The sequence below is a fragment of the Trachymyrmex septentrionalis genome, unplaced genomic scaffold (genome assembly GCF_001594115.1).
Source record: "Trachymyrmex septentrionalis isolate Tsep2-gDNA-1 unplaced genomic scaffold, Tsep1.0 scaffold77, whole genome shotgun sequence".
Classification (NCBI taxonomy): domain Eukaryota; kingdom Metazoa; phylum Arthropoda; class Insecta; order Hymenoptera; family Formicidae; genus Trachymyrmex; species Trachymyrmex septentrionalis.
In genome coordinates this window covers 235,255-262,932 of record NW_017305957.1, presented here as the reverse complement: position 1 = coordinate 262,932, position 27,678 = coordinate 235,255, and the positions used below count along the sequence as shown (strand labels likewise).

The following is a 27,678-nucleotide window of genomic DNA, read 5'->3' as shown; positions in this document are numbered from 1 at the left end:
GTAAAACGGCGCAAGAACGTAAAATGAGGAAGTGTCTTGGTAGCAGGTAGTGTGCAGTAGGCAGCAAGTTGTTACAAAAGAGGATACTCATCGCCATTATAATTCCACTTAATTGCGTCCTTTCGCGCACATCGCAAAAAAACTCTAAACGAAAATATTCGATTCTGTATAGATAAAAAAAAAAAGAAAGAAGTAGAAGTTCAGCAAGTCAATCCAACTACAATTCCTAGCTCAATTCATTTTCGAGAATGCTTGACCGCGATTCGTTCGTTCGCCACTCAAGTTCCTCTGCTCACATCTTTTTGTGCGCTATGACTTTAATGGTTATGGCGGCTCCATGTGCGAGAAGATCGTGCGTGTACGACGGAGGCGCCGGGCCACCTGTTGCGGCCCCCGCTCGCGTATCCCAGTCCAGTCGGGTCCGGGGCCCCGGTACCAATCGCAAAGTGGGGAACCGTGCTCGAGCACGATTGGTGGCCCGGCACGTGCTACGCGAGGGTGCCTCGCTCCGCGAACGCATAAATATCCCGGCTCCGGTCCACCCGACTTCAGAACCACCCCGTGGCTCGACTGGACGAGAATCGATCGACGCGCGAGAAAGTCATCCGGGTTCGTCCTATTCCACTGTCGTCGATTTTAGTATCATCGTGCTCTTTGATATCTCGTTCGACTCAATCGCGATCCAGTTAAGAGCACCAAGGCCGCGGAAAAACAAAGGAGGCCGGTGTCTTTGTTCTCCATCCCGTTGAAAGAAGTGCGGAGTTTCAGTGAAAAGGGTTTTTTTTTTTTTTTTTTAATCGAGGAGAAAAGAAAGACTTATTCTTCGCTGTCTACGTGGAATCGTCGTGTGCATCGATCCAACGCGCAGATCCTGCTATGGAACTGCAGGAGATGTTTCGCTATGGATACATGTTCCCGCCGCGCGAAGATGAACCGCTCGTGCCCGCTTGCGCGTACCTGGACCTGAATTACGCGAAGACGACGAGTAAGACCGCCGTTGGCCTGCCACCCGTCAGCACCCTCACCGTGCCGCACAACCTCGTCTACGACAGCAGCAATTGCAGCGACGGCTGGCACACCCCGAGTCCAACGGCCAGTCTGCGATCCGTCAGTCCCGCTACCACGTTGTCGATCTCCTCAGAGCCGGAAACGATTAACAGTGCGCCGACATATCGGCTACTGGGCTCGACCATCAAGGACAAGAGAAACATGACGACGAGAAGAGGATCGATGATCGGGCTGAGTAACATCGGGAACAAACGGCTGCACGTGGACCACCTCGTGGCCGAAGAGATGATCAATTTGGACGTCGAGCGCGAGGACGTCGAGGAGACGATCAACCTGGACGCCGATAAAACGCGATCCTGCCATGGCAGCATTATCAGCAACTCCAGCAGCGGCGGTCTGTCCGACAGAACGTTGGACGGCGACAGTGAGGAGGATGCGGATGAGGTCAGCGACGGAGGCGCGGATCATCCGGAGAATGCGCACGTCACTTCCGGCGGACGCGATTCCCGTAGGAGGGGCAAGTACGTCAACTCAACCATCGTGAGGAAACGCCGGCTGGCCGCGAACGCGCGCGAGAGGAGGCGGATGCAGAATCTGAACAAGGCGTTCGACAGGCTGCGCGCTTATCTGCCGACCCTGGGCAACGATAGACAGTTATCGAAATACGAGACGCTGCAGATGGCTCAATCCTACATCACTGCACTTTACGACTTGCTGCAGTAAAAAAGAGGGAGACGCAAGAAGGAAGAAGAAGAAGAGAAAGAGGGAGTGCGTTCGTTCGCCGCGATACCGGAAGTCAAGTTCGCCAAGTAAAAAAAAGCCGACCTAACGAGTGTCAGCGAGTACTTCTCTCTGTAGAGTAGTGATTCGCGAGTTTTTTTCTAGACATTATTAAACCACGATCGAAGTTAAAACTATCCAAGCTACATGAAAAGAAGATTTTATTGATGTATAAAAATTTAGATAGATACAGATTTAAAAATAATTAAAAACGATTTTTTTTTCTTGGATTATCTAAATAATTATGTAGGAAACTCAAATAATGCTATAAAAAGTTTTAACATTTTAGCAACCAGTTTAAACGTCCTACATAATAATTTTGATAGTTTAACAGAATTATTTTAGGATCTGTGTCTACATAAATTTTTAGCAAAACTGTTTTCGAATAAAATGACAGAGTTATAAGTTCTGCATGAAAACTATTTGATCAGAAAGATAGAATCCAGTAGGTTGATTCCGATAGATCTAGTATAATGATTTGGACAATTATTAATTTTAATAGGCTAATAATTATCGCATCTGAGACATGTGCCTTTAAATTAAAAAAGTGTCTGTATATGTAATTGACAAATTGTCGAACGAGTCATCATTTCGTCAATTTGTATCTATTGCTTTAAAATCACATTTGATAATATTTATCAATATTTTTCCACAAATTTTATACTTTCAACAATTTTGAAATTCATCTTTGTGACTATTTCATATCCATAGAACCTCCATAAATAATACCGAAAAGTGTGATAACTGATAATAACGATCTCGTACACAATATTAGCGATACGTGTAAATATATCTGTAAATTTTGTATTATAGCCCGTTAAATTAGTTAACCGTAAGCGCTGTATTATATCGTCCGCTGAATTGTGCATATTATAATTTATTTTTAATACAGCATATAGGTATACTACCTGCGAGACTGAAAAAGCGATGTATTTTTACAAAATAAAACTATTCTACAATAACTGTTCTACAATATAGTTTTACATATCTTATTACATAGCTGTATTACCTTATTAATCTTTAAATAATTATGACCGCGTTATATCACACATAATATATTCAAAATTATTTCAATTATCTAACTTCCCATGTTTCTCATATTTTCAAGTTTATGTTTTCGAGACTCGTTATCATTATTTGTCAATATCGATCCATTTTTCGTATGTGCATGCAACTCCTTCGAGCAAGAATCAGGCAACGCGTCGGGGTCGATGGATGAATGAGTATCCGTCGAAGAAGTAAAAGAGATGGGCAGCACCGCCATCGGTGGTCCGGTCGTTATATGAAACCCGCGCGACGCGTCGGTGCCCGGTTTCATCGCAATTTGAGAACCTGCAGACTTCTTCCTTCAGCGATGACTCCTTCCTTCCTTTTCTTCCTTGTCGCGCGTCCAGAGTGTGCATCTTACACATTCTCGATCTATTTTTCTTTCAAACTTTCAAATTTCGCGAAACAAGTACTTATTAGCATTAACGTGTAAGAGCGCTAGAACTTTCTGAAACCTCCCGAATCAATTATTCTTTAAAACCTTTATAAGACGGGGATTTATTTTTAATTCTTTTATTTTTAATTCTTATATACAGCTTTTCCTGAGTAAGATTTGTTATAATTCATTATTCCATTGTATTCTCAAAATATAACAGTGTTTCAGCTCCACTAAGGTGGTACAATTTTGAACACGTACAATTAATTTTTGAGGTTTAACTCTTTAATTGTGTCGAGGATACTAAAGAGTATCAAACAGGAAAAAATTAAACTTGAACTCTGAAAATTGAATTCATATCTTATTTCATTTAGAATTATATGTATGTTCGAAATTGTATCACCTTACTTTATAGTGATTTTTCCATGCTGTAAAAATTAATTAAACAATTAAGGAAGTTAATTAAATAAGGCAGTGGATCGCTTCAGTTCCGCTTCTGAGTTTTCGCGTACGAAAACATATAAACGTGAACTTCTGGATACCGCAGAAGTTAGATAAATATGAAATGTTTTGGGAAATATTGATAAAAGAAGAGATGCGGCGTCTAAATAAACACTGTTGGAAAATCATAAACCGACCAAGGTTTCAGTGACAATAGAATACCTCCGCCCTTTCGCGTTTAACATTATTTGGGGAATAGAGCAAACTTCCGTGTGCAAACCGCCACATTCGAACGTCCTTTTCTATCGGAATGACGAGAAAAGTAGATTCCAAGTGCTAACTTGAACAGCAACATCCCTTTTCCCGAAAAAGCGTGTTTTGCCAATTGCTTTATTACATGGAAAATAAAAATATTTCCTCCCATATTTCACATATTTGTTATAACTAAGCTAACAAGCTTAGTTACAGTTTCGCTTTAACAGAAATTGTTGTGTTGAATACATACGAAAATTATTAAATTCAAATATTAAAATGTTATGTATAAGAATTATTTTAAAAAGTTCATAATTTCTGAACTGTGAAAACTAAAATTAATAACACATTTGATATAAGATTTTCAGATTTAATCAATTTCTTCAATTAGAGTAGTAATATCACAAATTAAATTGATAAGTTATTTAATAATTTTTGATGTTAATAAGCATTTTAAAAGAATATTAATAATTTCATGTAAATCTAAGATTTTATTTATTGCGAAAAAATATAAATTTGCTCTGAAATATCTAACCACTAAGATTCGCTTTGACCGAAAATAGATTTATTTCTCTTAATTGTATAATTAAAATATTCAGGAAATTAATTATACTCTAGTATACGTTTTATGTTCGTTTCACGTTTTGTCGCGTGGCATTTAACATTTTTTCACCCCCGCTGCGGTCTCCATCGCGATAAGATCAGACTAGCGTAAGCGATCGTCGCGAAGCGCCGATTCACGGTCGCATCTAACCGCGAGGATCTCCACGATGGAGGAGGAGAAGGAATACCGAATCCGAGGACTGTCGTGGGAGAAAAAGCGAGATGGAGACAAGCGATGGCATAGGGCCCTTTTGGACGAGAGAACATAAATATTCCCCGAGGCGATTAATTCTGCGGAGTCGACTACCACCTTCGCTCTGTCAGCAGGCTTCGTTTTCTGACAAAGGAGAGCCCGACTGCAGCCAGTGGCTACTTTCGCTATCAGACGGGAAGGGGTTGCGTAAAAGAAGGGTAGGCGGATAAAGGGACAAACGCCGCCGCGTTGTTGTCTGATCTTGGCGATTGCTTTACTTGAGAGACGGTCTAACGCGCGCACCGAATACGCAGCCAAATATCTCGGTCCTTGGGATTGGAATCGGGCGACCGACATCGCATCGGAATCGAGACGACCAACGAGGATTAAGCGTCGGGATAGCGAAATCTCGCGACCGGATCAAACGATAACCACGATCGGCCGGTCGAAATTTGTCGGTGCAGACCGCGCATTTGGCAGCCCCCGCACTGGTCTCTACACAGCACCTGTGTGTCTCCTCCTGGCTCCTTGGTCCCGTTCTTCGCGAGTATAGCCGGACAGACTGAATAGTAATTTATGGACGAGATACCTAAGTGACTGGAATTAGGGATTGCGACGAAATATGCGGCGGAAATGCACGTTTCGTTCCATTTGGTCGATGGGATTGTTCTTTCGACCGCGCTGGGATCTATTAATTGAAGACTCTAGAAAGGAGACTCTTTAAACCTTTTTATATTTTTTCAGAAAGCTAAAGAACATACACTGAAAAATATTTATTAAATCTTAATACATATTTCTTTGAATATTATATAAGTAAATACTTACTGTAAATAAATATTTACTTAATAAAAAAAATGATAGTTAAATCAAATTAATGATTTTTGTGCCGTCAAATAAATATATGTTTACATTTAGTAAATATTTACTTAAAATTATTCAAATATTTATTGTATTAAAATTTAGTATTTTTTTCAGTGTAATAATCGTAAGAATGTCATGTAAATTCTAAATATATTAGAAATATATATTCTAAACAAACAACGCTTAAAAATAAAGCTAACAACCCTTCTAATATTTTTCGATTTTGAAAAGTCAAACAATTGTTTGATCTAAATATTTTCGCGCTTTTAATCAATCTCGGAACTGAAGGATATCGAGACACGTGATAGAATGAGCTTCGCCACGTGGGCGAAGATAAACAGCATATACGAGTACGTTTACTCGTGCACCCGTCGCAGCGGAATTACTCGGAGTGCCCCGACCACGATGGATATAAATCAGCTGCTCCTCGCCGACAAGCTTTCGCTGCCATTCGCTCGCGCGACTAACGTGCCTTCTGTGACTTCTGCCGGTTTGTTCAAACTCGGATCTGCTGTATAATACATTCGATGAACTGATCGCTCAAGCTTATTCACGAGGAAAACGATTCCATTTTGCAAGGCAGAAATGAAGAAATAAATAAACGGAGACTCTCAATTGTTTAGATGCAGAAGAAGTCACGAACATTATATTATATAAATCGCTGTGTTGATAGAAAAGCAACTCTCAAAGTTAGCAACTTTTAAAATTCTGAATTGAAACAAGGCTTTAACGTTAATATCGCTGATAATGTTATTTTAGCTCTGCTAATTACTTTAATTTTGTTTTTCTTTTGTATTAGATATACGATATAGAATAATAAAAAAAAGGGAATATAATATAATACAAATAATTCTACTGTCTAAATACTTCGGAATGGAATCTCGCTCTCAAGTCTTGATAAAGAGTGAATTCATTTTCAATTTTTAAGAGTAAGATTCATTCTAAAAGTTTTAGAGAGTAACGATACATAATATCAAAATAATTTTTAATAACTAATCGAAAATAAGAATAGAAAATTACCAACTTTTAGCAGTTTTAGCAGGATATCGTCGACTCTTTTAGTGTTAATTAGAATAGTAAATATGCATAGCATCACTTTTTTTCCATACTTTCAATTATATTTTCAATTATAATGTCATGGGTTTTCAAAATTTGAGCATTGCAACCCCATTTTTAATTTTTATTACTTTTCTAGTAATGCAACAAAATGTATGGGCGCAATAGAAAATTAATCAATATATGCAAAAGGTAATTCCAAGTCCATTTCAAAAAGTATCACAGGAATCTGTTGTAAAATCGTCGCACAGTCCCATCCGGGTGGTCCGACGGAAGTCGATCGCGGTGTATTGTCTAAGAAGAAAGAGAAGGGGATTCGGAACGATCTCCTTTTCGTACGAGAGATGTACGAAATCGCATCGCGCGATCCCACGATGTAATATCTCTTACAACGTGCCTACTCGTGCGTGCTCCTGCGAACGCTTCCGGATTATAGACGCAGGTAGACGGACAGCTCGATCCTGGAGAAGGCAATGAGCAACACGACCGCCCATTGTGCCCTATGTCGATGATCCTGCGTTCGCGCGTCTCAAATCGTAAATCGGTGAAGGATCCTGTACCTGCGATCGTTTTTCCCAAACGCGTTTCAAGCCAGCATACTCAGCCCCACCCTAAAAGATACAATATCTCGTGATCTTTTTAATGTCCTCGATCCTCGATTATCTCTAAGTATCAATGGATACACAAGAGATGTGGACAAAATATCGTTCTACTTCTAAAGAAATATTTATGTAGTAAAATATGTTTCCTTTTATAATTCTTATCGAAATCGCCTTATTTTAATTTTTTAAATTTTCTATTCATATGTTACTAGTTTAATTAAAACATTGAAGTTAAATAGTTTAACTAAAACATTATATTATACCTGATTCAAATTTATTTTATTAATTACTAAATGCATACGTTAATATTTTTCATCTACTTTGAAACTAATCACAGAAATGGATTAATTTTCATTTTGACAATGAATCACTCAAACAAACTTGTATCATCACAAATAAATGTTTCCTTGCGCTGTTTCCTTGCGAAAAAAAGGTTGAACGTTTCGTTTATGAGACACGTATGTAAAGAAGAAAATTAAAACGCAGTAGAACGTAAACGCGAGTTTACATCCCCGGTATCCCAAGGGATGTTGATTCGTCGGAGATCAACATCCTTCCCATGGCAGTCCCATCGTCGTTACGCTTTGTACGATAAGCACACTGAAAATGAGTCGCTGACGCCAGTCGAGCGGTTTGTTTGCATGATCGTTTGGAGGCCGAATGAAATCCGCTTAATGCGATCGAGCGACGGTTCGACGATTCGATCCTCTCCCAGTTCCACGTGGAAAGGGCTTCCGTCATAGCAGCGGAAGGGTCGGCTCGACCAAAGGAGTGGGCTCGCGAGGGCACGCACGTGGGACGACGAAGGGGTGAGGAAGAATCGAGCCATGGCGACTTCGGGGAGGCACGCGCTTACGACACGCGCTCGCTTTCTCCTCGCCACTTGAGATCGCCCCGGGGACATTAATCCCGTTTAATCAAACACCGGTCAGAATCGTAACCGTCGTCTCATTGTGTTTACTCTTCCTTGCGGGACGAAAAACGGGGGACACGGTGTTTATGCATTATTTAAAAAAAAACACACACAATTTCGCGTAATTTAATATACACACTGTAAAAAATACTAAATATACTAAATTTTAATAAATATTTGTTTGAATAATGCCAGTTGTATATGAATATTCACTGAATGTAAATTTATATTTATTTGATATAAGAACTATTTAATTTGTCATTTAACTATTTTATTTTTTATTAATTTAGCAAATATTTATTTTCCGTGAATAAATGTTATATTAATATTATTCAAACGATTATTTATTAAAATAAAATACATTTTTCTTTTAGTGTAATAATTAGAATAGAATAGAATCATTCTATCGAAAATATGAATCCATTCGCAAGATTCTCACGACATTTGATACGAGCCACTGATACATTTTGTGTGTTTATTTATAGAATTAGTTACGCTGACGAAAAGAATAAAATGAATTATATTTCCGGCTCCGTGAATCAAAAGATAAAATAAAAGGTAGAAAGAAAACCAACTTTATGAACCAACGCAGTTAATTATTGCGGTATGCGAATTATTGTATAATTATTGGATATGTAATTTGAACATTACTGACTTGATTATTTTATCATATAGGACGACCTTAATTATTTTAAACATTTGATGTTTTGACTATATGGATAGAAGAACTTGATTTCCATCTTATATTATTAATAAGCACTAAATAGGATTCAAACTGAGGTATATACTCACAATAACTGATGCACCATTCACTGCTCATACAGATTTTTTTTTACTTTATCCATACTGATTGGTATCGAAAAAAAATTATAAGCAAAGAACTGATAAAAATACTGTGTTATAAAGTTGGACCATACTGTCAATTGCATCTCTCCCTCCTCGATCTTGTTTTATGCTCATCCTTTATTTTAATTAAGTATTTTGTTATAAATAGCTGTTATGAATATAAAAATTGTTTTGTTACTTATTAATTCACGAGTTCTGTTCTTTTAATCGCTTATAACTTGTATCATTAGTGCATAATTATCATTAATATTCATGTTAATAAATAAATTATCTAAATATTGATATTCAATTGGTAGAAGAATTTATAAATTTGCATTTTAACTTTGCAAGATGATTAACATCGATTACAGCGTTTCTTCGCTAATAAAATTAAAAGTATCATCTTTTTCATTGACGTTTAAGCACGCGCATACGATTTAATTAGCAAGTACAGTTCTCTTAAAATATTTAATTACGCGTGTCTTCCTAATTCGCTTGTATAGGCTGCTGTAGGCTTTATTACTGAAGATTAATATCTTTTCATTATTATAAAATAAAGCAAACTTCAAGAGCCATATTTAAAAAAAATTCACAGACATCTGGAATATTACATAAATATATAATCTCGATTAAAGAACAGATTGATTCATTCGTGAATCGTTTTACAAGATTCATCCGAATGTTCGTCGTCAGTATCATCCTCGATTGGATCCTCAATCCCTTGCTCGTTACTTTGATTTCTGGGATTGTTTCGCATATCTATCAACAGACTCTGCCTACACAACGTCGTGATCGTGCTCATGTTGCCGCCGTCGACGTTCCGGGCACGAATTAATCGCGAAAGCTTCAACTTCCCGACGATCTTCGCTAACGAGCTCGAGGAGTCGCGGCGTTTCGCAATGGCTCTCGGCAGAGATTCGCATCCGCGATCGACCGTGACTAGCCGATCGAACGTATCGGGATCCACGTTGATCATTCCGGCACTTGCTGATTTCACCAGCGAATCCGTTCGAACGTCGACCTTGTCTTCGCCCAAAGACACGGTTTCGTTCTCTACGGTCAACATCGTCGTTTCTGTATGGTTTCTCGCATATCTCGATTCTTGCGAACTCGAAGCAGTCACTGTGATCTCGTTCGATCTCGACATTTCTCTTGCCGATATCCGAGTCGTCGACGTCCGTTTCCAAGGATCTTCAGGATTGGAGGCAGCATCCGTCGGTTCCATCACGGAGCGACAGAAAGGACCGCCTCGCCGAGACAGAAAGCTCTCCTTGGCTCGTCTTATCCTGGAAGAACGTGATTCCAAACTGCTGATCACGGAGGATTCCGCTGTCATCGTTCGTCCTTCTCTTTTCGCCGCGGCATCCGAAAGTATTCTAAGTTTGTGCATCAAGTCCGACGGTACCGCGTCGCATCTAGGATGATTCTCGTCTTGCTGCTTCGCTTCGTTCTGTTTCCGGCTGAATTTCACCTCCTCTTGCCGTCCCTCTTCTCGCTTCTGGCTACGGTTTCTTTCCACATCGTGTTTCCCTTCGAATTGCACTTGACTGCACTTGACTTCATCGCGTTCGCCATCGTCGTGTGTCTGATTACATTTTAACTTGCCCCGCATTCGGCATGCATCTTGAACCCGTTCGAGCATTGCTATTTTTGATTTCTCCAGTTGCTCAGAAACTCGTGCAGAAGTATTCCCGATCGAGCATGCGTTCATTGTCGCAAATTCTGTATCTAACTGATGAATTTCTTCTTGATCCTCATCAATGAATGGTGGGTCTTTGTTACTTGATTCTCCGTTCAGTCTCTTATTATCCACGTTGTTCTCTTCGCATGGCAAATTTTTTTCTTGGGTCGTTGTTGCATCTTCCATCTTGCTTCTCGAGCTTCTTCTGGACCCGGTTTTAGAGAAAATCTCACTCTCTTTCAACGTAGAGCGCAGCGGCCATGGCAGCGATAATGATACGCGCAGTAGAGCGTCTTGTCGGCCCAATTTCGGCGACGCCGATCTCGACTTGCTCTTGGATTTCGACGAATGTGGAAGCCGATCATCGACGGAGCTGTCGCTCTGCTTTCTTGAAGACGGTCGATCTTCCGATCGACGAAACGGGCTGAAGATCATGCGCTTTGTTTTCACGAAGACGTTTCTGGTAGAAGAACCATCCTTCTTGACACACTCAACTTGGTGATCGCGAATCATTTTGTTAGACGTGTAATTATTGACGGCCGCGATGTCATTCTGACGATTTGCTCTTCCGAAATAATCTCGAATTCTTTCTGTAGATTTCGTCCCACTTTCCGTGCACGCCGTAGGAACAATTATTTTATTCAAGGTCTCCTCGTTGATCAGAATTCTTTCCAAACTGCGCGTTTCATTGTTCCTAGAGACTGTTACAGGAATAGTCTGAATGGTCGAATCGATAAAGAGACTTCTCGGAGTTTCTAAGACATTTGATTTTTTCGTTTCTGGTACTCTCGATGATGAACAAATATCTTTTATGCGGTTGCTTCTGTCAGAAGAGGAGCTGTGAATTTCGTGATAATCGACTGGCTCGTACAAGCGATTATCCATTGTATTGCCGCACGTATCGGTTTTAAACGTGAGAATTTCGTAATGCCGATCCGCATCGGTCTGCAACTCGGGTGAACCGCAACTCTCATAATGTGCTGAAGCCTCGCTTTCACTGTCAACGCCATGGCATTCCGATGTATCCTTGTTATCATCTATATACGAGAAAAGAATTTTCATGATATTCTTGTAAGAGAAACAGATACAAAGTTAAGAATGTATTAGCTGTGATTTTAGCTAAAAGTATTAATTAAAAAAAACTAAAAGAGAAAACTAACAGATCCGATATTAATCAAAGAATGTTGGTCATAAGATTAATTGCAAAACCACAAATAATTTGATTTATAGGAATGGTTTATTTTTACAAAAATCTAATATTAGCCAATTTAATACTAAAAGACGATAATGAATTATTTATTTTAAGCATTAAAAGTATTATTGCTCAATGCTTTTTAATCCATATGAGTAATCAATTACTATCTTTCAATCTTAGGTAAAAAAGCCAATAAGAGAATTATGCTTAAATTTTACATTAGATATCAAATGTAATATTAGAAAATGTCATAATAGAACAATCTACGATATTTTTATATTTTTAATAATGCTTTGAAATGTGACACATGTATCCTTAATACAATAAATAGAAATTACAAGAATTAAAGAAGAATATATACTTGCCTGAATTTAAATTCAATAACTTTGATGAAGTCTCCTTGGAATCGGGATAAACTGAAGACGGTACCGTTTTTGTTAATTGATAAGCGCAAAATTCTGCGCTGAGAATTATGTCTCCCCGTTTGGTCTTCTCATCATCTTCGTCATCTTGGAGATTCTTCGCATCGCTCGTCCGCTCATTGTTCAAAGATTCGTCTGCTAGATCCTCGGGCTTCTCCTTATACGTCTCATCCATCCCCTTGCACGTACGCGGTGGGTCCTGGTTGTACCGACAGGACTCTAATTTCAATTGCGTTATGATAAAACTTACTTTTCCAAAAAGTTTGCTTCGACGCAGTGACTGGAATGTCTTGCGAATTCTGAGCGATAAGCAACTTTCGTAAATAGGCAATTTTTTTATTCATGCTTTGTGCGAAAATGATTAAAATTAAATAAACGTGCGAAATGAAAACATGAAAAAATAAGATTAAAATAAAATTGAATTTTAATTTTTAATGTACCATAAATTCTTCCGCATTTGAAGCCGTCGATGAGATTTCGAGACTTTTAAAGTGATTAGATCCGGCGTTGTCACTTTCTGAAATAGAATATCGGAAGATAGGGAAAATAATATATCTTCGATTTATTTCTACACAACACGGTTTATAGGAAATTGATAAACTTAAAATATATCGTAAAATAAAAGAAGTAATTAAATACTTTATCTTGAAAAAAATTGATATACATCTGAAATACTTTACCGAAGAAATCCTCTTTTCTTGTATCACTTTTATTTTCGCAGATCGATGTGGAAGGCGATTCGAGAATCATCGAATCTCTGGAAACACATTACCAATTTTTTATACGATTGTCAAGTCTGCACGAAAAGAACGATTTTGCTAAAAATTTAGTCAAATACAGATCTGAAAATAATTTTATTTCACCATCAAAATAATTATGTAGAAAATTCGAACATAAGCAATGTTACAAAAATTTGAGCATGAAATATAATATATACTTATTTTGATTATAGTTTAACTTATATATATTAAATCTATATTTACTCTCTAAAATTTTTAGAGTGAAAACTTACTCTGAAAAGTAAAATTTTACTCTTAAAGATTGAAAATTGAGTTAATCTTTTTTAAGACTAGTTCAATTTTTACTCTTTAAAGTGAGATTCCACTCCAAAGAATTTAGAAAAATAGATTTAGCTAAATTTTTAGACACTTCAGCAAAACCGTTTTTTCCGTGTGCTTAAAGAAATTGATTTGAAGTTTACCTATTTGTTTCATCACCCGATTCATCCCAAATATCTCGATTCCATCCAATTGAACGGTCAGACTTTACAGAATCGCCGGAATCTGGAATTGAGCGTCGCGCCTTCTCGGTCCATCCTATGGAATCGTCGTCTTCCCTGCTTTCTTTGCACCAGCTCGACTCCCAGTTCGACTTGTCATCATCCAACGAGGTTCTTCCGTACCAGTCCTCAGATACCGGGAAGTATTCTGGACTCGGACTGTTCTCGCTCGAGCAAGCCTGCAGGCCAATCTTCGCGATATTCCATCGTTCATCGTCTTCATCGTCTTCGGTCTTGACCAAGAATACTGGCGAAGGTTCATGACTCGATGTGACTGTGCCAAGAGGAACGGCGATACTAGTAGTTTCGCTGGCTGCGACGGAGTACACTGGCGTTTGATGAGGTTGTACTCCTGCCAAGGGACTGGCAGTCTCTTCAATAACATCCTCGATGTCGACAATCATCGCCTCTGGCTCGGAATCTTCTACCGCTGTATCCTCCGGATCTTTGATCCCCTGTGAATTATCTGCAACAAATGGATGCAATAAATTATTAGTAACTGATCAAAAATTAAATGATAGCACAGGTATGGTTTAGATAAATCAGAAATAAATAAACTAAAATATAATATTTTATAAAATTAAACTATACTGTAATTAAGTAAAGATATGAAACAACGCTTTTAAAAATTAATTAACTAATGTAAGCGGAGGTAGCAAACTGATGTTATTTATTTTGACGTCAAAATAACAATAAATAATGTTAACTTTACAAGGAATATAGAAGTCAATAAAAAATTAAAATAACTTTATTTTAATTTTTAACAGTCAAATTTTGTAACCAAAATTCATCATTTTAACTTTCTTTTGACTTGGTGTATTCCTTGAATTGTTACTCGGAAGATTATTTGAGAATGTTAAAACATAAAAGACGTTAAAGACAGATCACATTAGTAGAATAGTGTACTTACTAGGAACCGGTAAAACATCTATCCGATTATCGTCTTCGAGCTTGCCTGCAGAAGTAAGAGATTGGAGACTCGCGGAGCGACGTAATGTAAATGATTCGTCGCGAAGGCTGCCTTCGAAGACACTACCGTCAGATTTAGATCGCTTCAGAGTCCAGTGATATGTATGATTCTTGCCTGTAGAATTACGGAATAACAATATTTTAGCAATTGTTATTTCGGAATATCAAATTTTTCAAAATTACTTAATCTTACTCATCGTACTTGGCTCTATCAATGCAACTTTGCTCGAATCTTGCGCGAACGGCGTGTAGCCCGGCCCCAAAAGGCGAAACGTGGAAGATCTCGGAGATATTCCGCGGTATTTCTCCCAGTCGTACAGTTTCCTCGTAAATTCTCGAGATATACCCTCGAAACGGTAAGAGCCGACAGACGTGCGAATCAACACTTCGTTACCACAATTTACGCCTCGAGACGCAGCCATGAATCTTGAATCAACCGAAAAGCTTAGTAATTCGCAAAGCATAATTAACTAATTCTATCATCATGTGAAAACTACTTCATTTCACTAGGACTCAATGTACCAAATAATGAGTGTGGAGTTCTGCTTTAGATAATGCAAACTTTTATTATAAAACTATTCATTTTTAAATAAAACATTAACGTAGCGATATAATTTAAAAATCATTTTAAATAATTGCAAATCTATTTTATTCACATATGGAATGATTTAAAAAGAGATAGCGATGTTTGTCCAGGAATATGTAAATTGATTTGGAACTATTCCTGCAAGCTATATTTAAGGTCGTTAATTACGGTACAGATTTGTGTTACGTCATAATAATGAAAAAGCGTGATATCTCTCAGATGTTCTTTACATCGTTCGAACTTTCATACCTCGAATCACCATCAAAGCAATCATTCAGCTGCTTCGCATCGCTCTCTCGAAGTTCCTTCTTGGTTCTCTGCCCAAATAGCAGAAGCAGCTTTTCCAAAGCAAGAAACTCCGTTTCGTCAATGTCAGACGCAACACGATTTGTCATCGGTGATTTCGGTCTTTCGCCACTTCGACATGAGGCCTCACTCATTCTCCTCCATGCCTCCATTCTTTTGATGAAATCCTCGCAAAGATGTTGCTTCCCATCGCTCCCGAAGCTCCCCGTGCTGCCGATACTCGCGCAGCTTCCGCGCGAGCCGATCGAGTTCTGATTTTTCTATCGTGCGAAAAATATCGAAAAAAATATTCAGAAATGTTCAAATCAGAAAAAAGGCATGTAGATCGTATTAATTCTAATATGAAAGAGATCTTTTAGATGCGCAAAGTTTTCGATTAAAAATAGCTTCTAATCTTCTATCTTAATTAGAAGATTATTAGAATCAAAGCAAAGTTTAGTTTTCGTGTAGTGAAATTTAATTTTTCATTAAACTTACTAGAAGACTTGATTTTCTTAAAACGAGAAAGTCAAGCTAATATTATGCAACACAGTATAATAAAGTAATGGCAATAAACCGAGCAAATATACATGTAGTAATAAAAATATAAAAATAATAAAGAAATAATAAAAAAATAATTAATAAATATTAATTTGTAATAAATTATATTATTTTTTAATTTTTTATCTACACTTGCTTGTTTTTTGGTCATATTTATCTTATATATCTTTGGTTCTTTTCTTTGGATTGATTATAAATTCAATCTCGATTTCAATCTCTAGTCTGATATGGGCACATAAAGGATGAAGATTTCGATATTCGGCAATAAATCGTCTTAAATTTTACAAGATTACAGCTTTAATCCGGCAGCCCTCTCTTTTCTCAGAATACTTGTTATTTTTCACGCAAATGTTCGCAAGATCAACGTACGCCATAACATCTGGGCTCAGGTTTCGACGAGGAAGAGCGCCAGAGCTGCCAGTCGGTCAACCGTCGACGGCTGACGCGTTGCTGCTCGATAGCCGCGCTGGACCGACGACCTTTCTTCGCTCGTTTCCAATCCTGTAGCTTTTTCCTAAACTCGGGCGCGAGACGCTCCTCGTTCAACGGCAGGCCATTACGAATGTTCTGCGGACTCTTCAATCGCTCCCATTCGATCAGCTTCCGATGAAACTCTGCACCGAACTTCTCTCGCAACGCCTGATAATCCCTGCGCGCTTCCCGATAGTGGTTGCCGTTGTTGTTGATACCTGCAACGGTTTTACCGAGATCCTCGACGCTTTCGCTAAGGCTGCGAGCTCGGCGCGTATCTGCGTTTACAACGAAGACATTTTATGCAGCAACGAGAAGCGCATAATAAACATGCAGAAGAGTTAAGAGAGAATCTTCGCGGTTCTTTCAGGTAGATTAGTCGTGTTTCTCAAGCGGAGTTTAAAGCTAGAGAGATGGAAGAGCTTATAGAAGCTTGATGACAGACATTGATTTTAAAAAAAGACAGCAACGTCTATCCGTATATTATATTGAAATTATTCTCGCGAAATGAATTTAATAGCAATAATAATTAGAGTCTGATTTGTAACTTTAACGTTACATTATCGTCATTATTGTCATCGTGCTACATTTTATCATATTATTGTTTTGCTACAACAAAACAATTTGAAAATTACCTATCATTTTTTTTAATTAATTCCATTGAATACACTTTAACATCTTTTAAAATCAGACTTATGTCTTTTGTTTGTCATGTACGCATAACCGGTACAACAGTTACTATTTTTGTTTCGTTTTGACAAGAGCATGTGACACATGTGCAACTGGCATGTTGTCAAAAAATTTTCAAGTAGGCTGTCAAATTCTGAATAATGTTGCGAGAAATTCGTTGCCCGTTTTTCACTTCAGTAATAAAGTATCACAAAACGGCAAGTTTATCAAGTGGTCTGAAAATAAAACTCGTTTAACCTCCGAGCAACACCAAAAGAGACTTGAACAATGTCCGTCGTTCGAACAAATTTGCTATCAAAAGTTGTTTTCCAAACCAAAGCCTAATGTAAATGGCAAATTATCTAATTGTTAATTAAACGCTTCCTCAAATTTTTTAACAAAAATGTGCAAATAGGTTAAGTGAAAATTTAAAAAATTTTATTTCTTATATAAATCCTTCAATAATTTATTCAAAATAATTTTGTGTTATTAAAAAAAATTAACTGACCTTTAAGTTATCTCTCTCTCTCTCTCTCTCTCTCTCTCTCTCTCTCTCTTAATATTAAAAAATTAAGAGATTATAACTCAAATGTTTGATTATTTAATAAAACTGTTTTGTAAAAGCGAAACTCTTTTCTAAAAAAATTATCTTAGAATTTTTAACATATATAATATTATTATTTATTAATGTAATTTCTCATAAAGCGTAATAAATTTTAGTGCAAAACAATTACAGCCAGTGACGATTATTTAAAGGCACGACAATTTTTAAAGCTTCATATTAAGGATTTGATAAAATTCGTGGACAATGAATCGCAATTAATTACGAACGACATAAAGAATCGTTTGGATAGCAACAGAGCCGCTCGTGCGACTCAATTAGAGAATCTCTTTAAGAAGACGACGGAGAAACTGGACGAACTGATGAAATTAGACGTTTCTTACGGCAGCTGGATGCGACAGATGATGTTGCTGCTTAATGACGAGATAAAACGATCTTTTGACGCTCTGGAACGAGTGATCGGTTCAAACGAGAAGCGTATAGCGTCTATGTTAAAGAAATTGCAAAGTGACGTGTCGATCTGCATAGAGAGCGCGGAGAGAAATCTCGCCGTATGTCGCAAACATTATCTTCCTTTCGATCTCACGAAATGCACGAAGGAACAGTCGGATAAAGCGACAAAAATGCTCGATCGGATGAAGGAGGAAGCGCGTCGTAAGTTCGAAGAGATCGCCAAGTTTCGCGAAACAGTTCTGAGAGCACATGAGATAACGACGCAGGAAGCGATAGAGATTAACCATAAAAAAACAATGGATTTATTAAAGTACCTGGAGAAATGTATCGTCAAGCTGAAGAGTTCGAACAAGTAGCGCAAAAAACATGGAACTGAGAAATAGATAAATAATATATTGTAATATAAATTTGTTAAACAAATTCTAGACGTGAATTCTAGAATTGATGACTGGAACAAAATAATTCATTTTCAATTAATTGGTCCCAATTATCAGTTAATAATTAATTTCATTTCCATAATTAATAATTAATTTCAATCAATTAATTTTTAATTAATTATTTAATTTAGTTAATCAGGCAATCTTAAAATTGCGAACAATTCGGGGAAGTCAGCCTCAAAATTCTGTTTCAAACTTCAGAAATAAATGTGTAACAGAGCCGTTTATCTTCGCGCGCCTTTGTGATTGGATACACGTACATAATGTTTCTTTTAAATAAAGATTTATGGCACAAAAGTGTAAAAGACTTGACAAGAATCAGTTGTAAACCTACTGGACGTTGAAACGAGACTCTAAAATTGTAGGGATCGAATTATTTTAGGCTTTTGAAAAAGATTTAGTTCAAGAATATATATTGTATTACAAATTAAGTTTTTTTGCATTAATATCCAGTAAACATGAACTAGCCATAACATAACAAAAAATTATAACAACGTTACAATTTTTCGTTTTATAATGTTGTGTCAATAAATTGTGCTGCTAGATAGTAGTAATATTAATATTATAATTTTTTACTCAACAATATGAATGTAATACAACACATATCGTACGTAAGAGTTACATTGTTGAGTAAAAATTATAACATTATTATGTATTTATGACTGTTACGTGTGTTGTATTATATTTATATTATTGAGTAGGAAATTATAATATTAATGTAACGTTACTATTATCCTAGTAGCGCAATTTATTGACATAACATTGGCCCAATATATCTCCAATACATGCCAATATTTAATCAATGTCTTGCCAATAAATTGTGTTACTTGGATGGTTAATGTTTGCCGGATAGAGCTTCTTCACGATTAATACATACATTTCCTAATGTTATTAGTTCAGAGATTAATGCTAGCTCAGAATTCACAAAATGTATGTTGGTTTAAAGACGCGTTTTCTGGGAAGCTTCACTAAATTCTTACCATCGTTCATGAACGATTGCGCTGCGACCACTCTAATCGGACTTGGAGGAACGCTGAAAGTGGCATTTGTCAGAAAAGCACGTCTGACCTTGTTCCATTTCGAATCTTGCTGTTGTATCTTTGGCGCTGGCGTTACCGCTTCCTCGATCGTCGAATACTGGAAGCAAACATCACATTATACGTGTCACGACGACGTCCGCGACAATCATTTGGCAAGAGAAAGCATCGCTGCGGAATTCAGAGGAAACGGTTATTTATTACGTGGTCGTAGGAAGCATTATTTTCTACGTGCACAAAGACAGTGCGTTTTGTCCAAATGTCGCAAGCGACACATCCAATGTAGAAGATAGAAAGAAAAAAATCCGTTTTGAGCGAATGTTAAGTATATGAAATTGATCACTTGACGCGACGATTCTATATATATTGTATTTAAGAGTGACAACAGGAATTATGAAAATACGGGACTGTAAACATCAGAATTTTGTGCAAATCACTCGTCCAACCTGTCGTTTGAATTCCTTCAGGCTCAAAATATCCTGCCGCATCCTGGGGCGTTGCGGCGAGCTTCCACCGGAATCCTGTGCGCTCGACGGAAGAGGAGATATGGATTCCGGTGAAGACAAACTTCTGATTTCTTCCTCGTTTGATGGTATCGTGATTGTCAGAGTTGGAGTCGGCCTCTTCAGCGACACTTCCGGATCCTTCCCGCTTCCGCTTGGAGCATGCATTGTCGCATCCGTATCCGATATAATGCGAATTAGTGGTTTACCACGATTAGCCTGATTGAAGGAACATAACAATTTCAAAGTAACAATAAAATTAAAATTCCTATTATTCTTTTGTTTGGAACAAAAAATACATTTTTCATTACTGCGAATTTCGCAGTAATCAATAACAAATAATGCCCATTCATTGTAATACATGTAATATTTGTCATAAATGAATTAGTATTTTAAATGAAAGTACCGAAAACATTTTGTACTGTTAGATATGCTCAAAAGAGCAATGGCACCTAATCTCTTGAATTAAATAACATTTTGTTATTTTTAACTTTTATATATATCAAGATGCAAATCATTTTTGTAGATTGTTTCAAAGCAAACAACGTCCATATTATTGTATGCACTTAGTAAAAGCTAAATTTGAGTCAAATGTAATATATTTTCTTGAGTTAAATTGTTTAACTCCGTTGTTTTAGTTAAATTAACGACATATTGAGTAGGAATAAAGGCGATCTGTAGAAATGATTAAAAATAACTGAAATTGCACTCAGAGAAAAAAAAGAACCATCTTTTATAATGGCAACTGTATAAGTGATAATTTTTACAATTTTTATATGTGGAATTAATATACATATAATTAAATAAACTATTTTATAATTATAATACTAAAGTAAATAATTTTCTAATTATTTACTTAAAACTAAAATTGAATAATTACAAGAACTAATAAATTACTTTTATAATTATTCAGTTTTAGTTACAATAACTGTAAAATAGTTTATTCTCTATGTGTACATTAATTCTACATATTAAATTTGTATAGATGTCTCCTATATAGTTGCTACTACTATGTCTTTTTCTCTGAATATAAGTATAATTTAATACTACAAATTTAGCAGTGTATACTTGGAAACAGAAGAAACAAATTCACAGAAAGAATGCTGAAATACTTACAAATTTAGATAGATCTAGATCCGAAAATAATTTTGTTGGATCATCAAAATAATTATATGAGTAATTATATGAGCTTAAGTTTGATATGAGCTTTGTTAATTGGTTGCTCGAAAATCTTGGTTACTCCAAAATCTCATCTACGGACGTTATACGAGTGCGATTTTAGCCAGGGGACTGTCTTGAAGAAATTCGCCTTAAAATGGAACCGTCTGTCTTAACGGATACGCTCGCGATGCGCTGATCAAAGAAATTCAACGGGCGCGGTCGTGCACGCATGTTGCCGTGGATATTTTTAAGTCGGCACTTGTATGCCACGCGTGTCGCGGAAAAGGAATTTTGCGGGCTGTTCTTATCGAACTGCTACTCTTATGACGCGAATGAACGCCGCTTCATTGTGATAACAAATTGCAATGTGCACTCAAAAAAATATTTTGCTGCTCCAGCTAGAATGATCACTGTTTTTTGTATCTAATAAAAAATTACGTATCATATGCATAGAATTTATAGCACAAATCTAAATTCCATCTCTGTCATCTATATGATTAGATGCAATATATATATCCAATATCGCAGTACTTGCTAAAAATTTAACTGTTTAGTAGTATTTTTTCGTACTTAGATCATTTTCGCTATAACTGTAAGATCACTTTTTTGAGTGCGGTACGTAATTCCGTAAAATAAAAATTACATTTGCAGAATACTACAATTAATTTCTCCATCTTAATATTACTCCTCCTTAATATAACTACCTCATTAGGAGATTCTATGGAATCGGCGCTTTCCGTGACGGAAGTGTCGCGATCGAGCGATCGACCGTACCGATCTGGATCGTCCTTTTTTTTATCATCCTTCACAAAAGACGATTGTCGGTCCGGATAGTTTATGATATTTTTGCGCGAATCTAAAAAGATGTATCATTATTATATTATTATTAGAATAATCGTCTCCTTTTATTTTATAGGAAGACTCAAAATTACTGATTTATTATATTATTTATTATATAGAGAGATATTATCATTTTGTGATATTTTGATAAAAGAAGACAAATATATCCTTGTTGTTGTATTATATTTTCAATACATTAATTATTGAATATATTTAATAGAATATCAAGTTTAAGATCGTACTTTTAAAATATTAAAATCCTTATTCATTCATCACTATAATTTCATATTGTGACGTCAGAAGCGAGAAAATACATAATAAAAATGTTTACAAATTATATTCAAAATATTTTTTAATATTTAAAAAATAATTTTAAATATTTTAAGAAAACAATATTTGTAATTGATAGAAGAATATAGTTAAAAAATATAGGTACTGAAAATTATCTTCTTATTTCGGAGAGAAATTAAATCCTATATTGAAATAAATATTATTTTAATATATATTATATATTATCAATTTGACATTTCGTTAGCTCCTTTCGTTTTTCATTATGCATAACTCATTTCCACATAGATAATTATTTATTAATTAATGAAACAAAAAGAGAATTTTTGGTATGTTTTACAAGTCAGTTTTATGAATTGTGTTGTTTTATTGGCTGCATTCAACAGAGAAGACAGCTTTACAACTGTTGTAAAATTCTTTAATATGAGTGGTTGATATATTTAGATTCAGTAAGGAACCAAAATCAATCATATTAAAGAATTTTATAACAGTGGCAAAGCTATTTTTTCTGTTGAACGCAGTCATTAAAACATCTCTTCCAAAATTATCATTAAAACAATTTCCATATTAACATATTTTGCAAGGTTTTATTTTGTTTTCTCGCTTCTCACGTCACAATGTACCATAGTAATAATGAACGAACGAGAGCCTTAAATATTTCGATAATCCTCTATTAAGCAAAAATCTGCTTATAGCTAATCAGAAGCTTTTATATATATCTATTATCAATTTACAATTTTGAAGCTTGGTCCGCGAAGACCCTTCATTTTAAAACGACCCCGATAGTGTTTCAAAATTTCTATCCTAAACCAAATTGCCTCTGAATTAATGAATGTATAATGCAGCATCTACTTTAGAGGACGCTTTGTGAAAACAGTAGATGCATATTCTCACCGTCAAACACATCGTCGGTGGACGACGACGTGGACGATACTCTGCCAATCGGCGTGGATGGGCTGGAGACTTCGCTGGTGCAGGGCGACAGAGCCGATCCGGTGCTCCAGCTTCCGGCGATGTTCGCATCTGGAATTCGGAGATACCTCGTTGTCGGCGTCGACGACGTAGTCGCTGGCGTGTCCGATTCCGCGATATCCGCGAGATCGTTCGTACACGCGCGCTCCCATTTGAAGGCCGCCTTCACCCTGGTCCACTTGCTGATCTTCGGACCGCCGTTGCGACCTGCGTTCTTCTCGGCACTTTTGTCGATCTCACCTATCTGCTCGACCAGGCGCGATCCGAGATTTTGGTCGGTCAGCGCGAGCGATCGGCTTCGTTGTCTCGATGAAGCAGATGATCGCACGTTCAAGCGTTCGTTCCTCCTCGGCGTCGAGGACGCGGCGTCTCGGCTGTTCGACAGCATCGCGTCCAGCAGAGATTCCGCGAAGCCGGTATCCTCGTCGACGAAATCATGATGCAACTCCTCGCCGTTCGCCAGAGCGATCTCCAGCCGCCGATTGGCATTTCGTTGCACCTTCGCACGTTCCAGACCTCGCACGCGCCGAAAGTACTCGGAGCTGCGGGTACGCAGCTCCAGGATCTGCTCCGTCAGCGTGCACAGTCGGTCCAGGTGTTCGAACGTCTCCTCGGTGAAGGGGGTCGCGTCGCCACCCATCGCCGAGGTCGCCGAGTTCGGCGTGGTGTCGTAGTCGAACGAATGACCCTCAAACGGCGACGCGCCGAGCTCGCCGAGATAAGCCGCGAGATCTTCCTCTTCCTCCTCGGGCCCGCGAGAAGTCGCCCCCGAGCGATGATCTCGTACGAGGGCAACCGGCGGGCATTGAGGATCCGGAGGTGGGGTTGGAAGTCGGCCCTCCTCGGGCTTGTCCTTGACCCTGGCAGCTCCTCTTTGATCTCGCGAGCGGCTCGGGCCCGACCTGTCGAACTTCCTCTCGGCTTCGAACGCACCGGATTCCTCGGCCGGGCGGGCATTATCCTTCGCCATTGAAGATTGATTTCGCTGAGCGAAGACGCAAGATCTAAATATTCCGCAGAATCCGATGGGTAATATTCAACGAATGACACCTATGGGAATTTAACGATGCTGTCATCTTTTATGTGGTTTTACCGAAACAGCGCCGTAACGTGGCGTCACGCGGTTATTCCATCCATAAAATTCGAATAACTTTAATACTCATACTGAATATCTTTTCAACTCTGTTTTTATTCTTCAAATATTTGTTTTAATCTGTTGAACAATTTTATTTTATATTTCGTTATTTCAATAAACTGAATAAGCTGTAACATCGAAACACTTCTTCAAATTGTTATTCGATCATAAAGATTGTTTTTTTTTATTTTGTCATTATGCGTATCGAGCTTCTTTGGATTAGAAGAATTTTATTATGTATTCTTTTATGCTGCTGGTATATTTCGTTTACTTTGATTTACTCGAAGAGGTCCGAATACCTTCATCCAAATGTTTGTAGATACTATAATAAATGTTCGTTGTCAGATTTGTTTCTGTACGCTCTGGCAGACGGAAATGCGATCTATAAATTGATGGTACAAGCGAAGTGTTGATTCCTCCCGTAAACATCCGATCGTATAAATATTATGGGAAGTGAACGCGCGGTAATGGGTCCGAATGCACTAACGCCGCTTCTCCAACGCGCTTTTTCTTTTTGCTATAAGAGTTAGAAAAGCACAAAAAGTACAAAGAAGAAACATCAATTCCTTTCTTTATTTATGTGTCACTGAGACTCTCCATCACAATTTACGCTTTCCGTCTAGTCTTTATATGATTGCTTCATCGAGTTTCTTCATTGCTTTCTTTTTTATCCGATCGATATTTCATAGTGTAACGTATGCAAGAATTTAATACATCAAAGTTTATTGAATTTTATTACAGCATGTAACATTTGCTGCACATTAATCTTAAATCGCTTGTTTAAATGTCTATTTGTGTCGATTGAAAAAATACCTTTGTTTTACGCGGCGCACGATTTCTTTGTTACACTCCGTCCGAATTTTCTCCACGTCTTTATCCGAACACAAAGAAGAGAGTGACGTTACATCCTTCGACGGTCTGCTTCGTTTTTAATTTTTTTAAATTATAAAATTTCATTTCTAAAAATTTATTTTATCATACAGTTCTTTTTTTCAAAATACGGTTAATACAAACTAAGAATATCTTTATTACTTTTTACCACCCACGTACACCAATGGTATTGAAAGACTCTCGACGGAGCTTCGATTAATTGGTTGCGATTACATCTATGTGAGAACGACGGCCTCCTTTGCTTTTTATTTTTTTCGTTCGATCACCGAACTGAATTCGCAGATTCACCTTCCCGGCGCACTCTCGATCGTCTCGACGGCCTCCGAAGCGACGGGAATTCGCTCGCGCGACCTCGCGAGGTCGCCTCTTCGCTGCGAGAGCGAGAAGCTCGTCGGACGCCGCGCGTTTCGAGACTTCGGCGATAGCGCGCCGAATTATTTTCGGTGACGAGCATTCGCCGTATGTATTTACGGCGGATCTGTGTGTGCGTGTATTGAGTACACGTACGAGTTACAAAGGCGTCGCGACGCCGAGACGAGAGTCTCGCGCCGGGAGGCGCGGGCATGCGCGACCGTTCGCGAGAGCGTTCTTCCTGTTCCCGTCGAAAATAGACGAGAAGGCGGCGGGAAGACGCGACCGTGCGGTCCTTATTTATAAGCGCCGCGGAATGACGCTACCGATCATAAAGCTCGCCGTGCTACGCTCGCCGTGCTACTTTCGCCGAGCGATGGAGAACCCTGCGAAGAGCCTCGCAATCGCTAAGAATTGTGTGGATCTATTAAGAAAATGTAGAACAGGAGCCAATAACCAGATAATAATTCTCTGACGCTAAAATTTGTAACATACACTGAGAAAAATGGTCCCGTTGGATTAAACAGTAATTCTGGTGGAAAATAAACGAATCAGAATTTTCTGGTTAAATCTACTAGTTGAAATAACTAGAATTCTGATTGACATAATTATTCTGGTAAAAATACAAATTCTAGTAGATTTTCCTAGACATATTATATCAACCAGAATTCTGGATATCTTAGAATAATCTAATAAATTTAATCGAAAAATTCTTCTGCTTCGTCCAATTTCAACCAGAAATTTTTTCAGTAATTACTACTATTAAGAAAAATGGTTTGATTGAATAATTACTAACGATTAATATATTTTAATAAAGATAATCTAGATTTGTAGATGCAATATAAATTTGTATTATTGAATATTTAAAAAAGAAGTTGATAATTGTGTGAGTGGATTCGAAGTGTCAGCTTCAAAGGGTTGAATTGATAATTCTAACTCGAAGATAATTGCAATTTAACAAATTCAACGCTAATGGATATTGGTAAAGGAAAGGCACGCGAAATAAAATTTTATTTGAGACAAAATACAGTCGCTTCGTTCATAGGAATTCTTCTTTTATACATTTCTGGAAGTACGAATTATTCTTTCATCGGTAATCTGGTTAAATTGGGCACTAGTAGCATCGCGATTGCCGCACCTGCAAGAAATATTTAATATTTAATACCGAAAATATGACAAACGATTGCTTCTTCGTACCTATTAGGCTGGCCGACGCGACGATTATACTTAGAAGACAGGTCGTCCTCATACAGAGCTGTAACGCGAAAAGCGTCAAGTAGGGAAGTATCTTCGTCAGGCCCATCACTGTGCCTCTGGAAATTAGTACTACAGAAACTACGAGTTTTATATCGCCGCGTCCGCAAACATTTGATTCCAGAAAACGCGTCTGATGGTCTAAGATTAGCTGAACGTGCCAGCCGTTCTGTTTTGCGCGACCTACCTCAGAGCGGTGGGATAATTTTCCAGCAGCAAAACGCACGTCGTCGTGCGTCCGATAGCGTAAGCGGCCAGGAAAATCGACGACAGAGTTACACGAATCGCGTGGTGCAACCGAAAAATAAGCATGAGCGAGGCCAGGCCACCCGCCAGTCCCGAAAATACTGAAAGCAATCAGAGAGCAAGAAGAGATCCTTTTATACAGAGTGTCCCGAAATTTGTGAATCAGAATACTGCAATATAAGCAAGTTTTCCAAAAATTAAGTAAAAATGTTATTTGTAAATTTTTATTTTAAGCAATAATCTGTGAAGTAATAAGAGTTTAAATATGATCAATTACAGACTACGTTTAAACGCTGAAGTGCTCGTTTACTAATATAATATACAATATTACACGCGCGATTCATGAACAGGTGGCTGTTCAATGTAATTTATAATTGGTTATATTTAAATCCTTATATTTTGGAAATTACTGCTTGAAATAAAAATGTAACACGTAACTTTTTTACTGTATATTTTAATTTGCAAATTTCGGG

At 37.6% G+C, this 27,678-nt stretch overlaps 4 protein-coding genes across 8 annotated transcripts in view; 2 read left to right on the top strand and 2 right to left on the bottom strand.

Annotated features, from left to right (window-relative positions):
* The first annotated feature begins 794 nt into the window (after positions 1–794).
* On the top strand, positions 795–1,903 carry LOC108754155. The gene has a single exon (XM_018496247.1). The coding sequence runs from the start codon at positions 877–879 to the stop codon at positions 1,729–1,731; it is 855 nt and encodes a 284-aa protein (XP_018351749.1). The 5' UTR covers positions 795–876; the 3' UTR covers positions 1,732–1,903.
* Positions 1,904–9,040: 7,137 nt separating this feature from the next.
* LOC108754165 lies at positions 9,041–25,451 on the bottom strand. Of its 4 annotated transcripts, XM_018496283.1 has the most exons (14): positions 25,277–25,451; positions 23,251–24,332; positions 21,933–22,084; positions 20,011–20,286; positions 19,508–19,664; positions 16,305–16,684; positions 15,339–15,655; positions 14,697–14,929; positions 14,445–14,618; positions 13,457–14,000; positions 12,936–13,012; positions 12,696–12,772; positions 12,199–12,454; positions 9,041–11,675 (listed from the first exon to the last, which is right to left on the bottom strand). In XM_018496283.1, the coding sequence occupies exons 2-14, from the start codon at positions 24,296–24,298 to the stop codon at positions 9,604–9,606; spliced, it is 5,763 nt and encodes a 1,920-aa protein (XP_018351785.1). In that variant the 5' UTR covers positions 24,299–24,332; positions 25,277–25,451; the 3' UTR covers positions 9,041–9,603. The 4 variants fall into 4 exon arrangements, with proteins under 4 accessions (XP_018351785.1, XP_018351783.1, XP_018351786.1 ...); XM_018496281.1 differs by lacking the exon at positions 25,277–25,451 and having other exon boundaries at positions 9,042–11,675; positions 23,251–24,585; XM_018496284.1 differs by lacking the exon at positions 25,277–25,451 and having other exon boundaries at positions 9,042–11,675; positions 14,706–14,929; positions 23,251–24,585.
* LOC108754167 lies at positions 17,146–18,539 on the top strand. Of its 2 annotated transcripts, none has more exons than XM_018496288.1 (2): positions 17,146–17,372; positions 17,796–18,539. In XM_018496288.1, the coding sequence occupies exons 1-2, from the start codon at positions 17,364–17,366 to the stop codon at positions 18,444–18,446; spliced, it is 660 nt and encodes a 219-aa protein (XP_018351790.1). In that variant the 5' UTR covers positions 17,146–17,363; the 3' UTR covers positions 18,447–18,539. The 2 variants fall into 2 exon arrangements, with proteins under 2 accessions (XP_018351790.1, XP_018351789.1); XM_018496287.1 differs by having other exon boundaries at positions 17,146–17,421.
* A 1,150-nt stretch (positions 25,452–26,601) lies between the features above and the next one.
* Positions 26,602–27,678, bottom strand: part of LOC108754166 (synaptic vesicle 2-related protein-like) — a 5,506-nt gene continuing 4,429 nt past the window's right edge. Inside the window, exons 8-10 of the mRNA XM_018496286.1 lie at positions 27,147–27,306; positions 26,903–27,018; positions 26,602–26,843 (exon numbers count right to left, since the gene is read on the bottom strand). Coding sequence (XP_018351788.1) covers positions 26,785–26,843; positions 26,903–27,018; positions 27,147–27,306 — 335 coding nt within the window. The 3' untranslated portion in view covers positions 26,602–26,784. The remainder of the gene's footprint in view (positions 26,844–26,902; positions 27,019–27,146; positions 27,307–27,678) is intronic.

Excerpts from the sequence above, each read along its gene's own strand:
- LOC108754155 (XM_018496247.1), top strand. The coding sequence starts at position 877 with ATGGAACTGCAGGAGATGTTTCGCTATGGATACATGTTCCCGCCGCGC.
- LOC108754167 (XM_018496287.1), top strand. The coding sequence starts at position 17,194 with ATGTTGTCAAAAAATTTTCAAGTAGGCTGTCAAATTCTGAATAATGTT. Across the intron at positions 17,422-17,795 it reads TTTCCAAACCAAAGCCTAAT|TGCAAAACAATTACAGCCAG; the intron begins GTAAATGGCAAA and ends AATAAATTTTAG.
- LOC108754165 (XM_018496283.1), bottom strand. The coding sequence starts at position 24,298 with ATGGCGAAGGATAATGCCCGCCCGGCCGAGGAATCCGGTGCGTTCGAA. Across the intron at positions 19,665-20,010 it reads TGAAGGAATTCAAACGACAG|TATTCGACGATCGAGGAAGC; the intron begins GTTGGACGAGTG and ends GTTTGCTTCCAG. Across the intron at positions 14,001-14,444 it reads AGATGTTTTACCGGTTCCTA|ATAATTCACAGGGGATCAAA; the intron begins GTAAGTACACTA and ends CATTTGTTGCAG.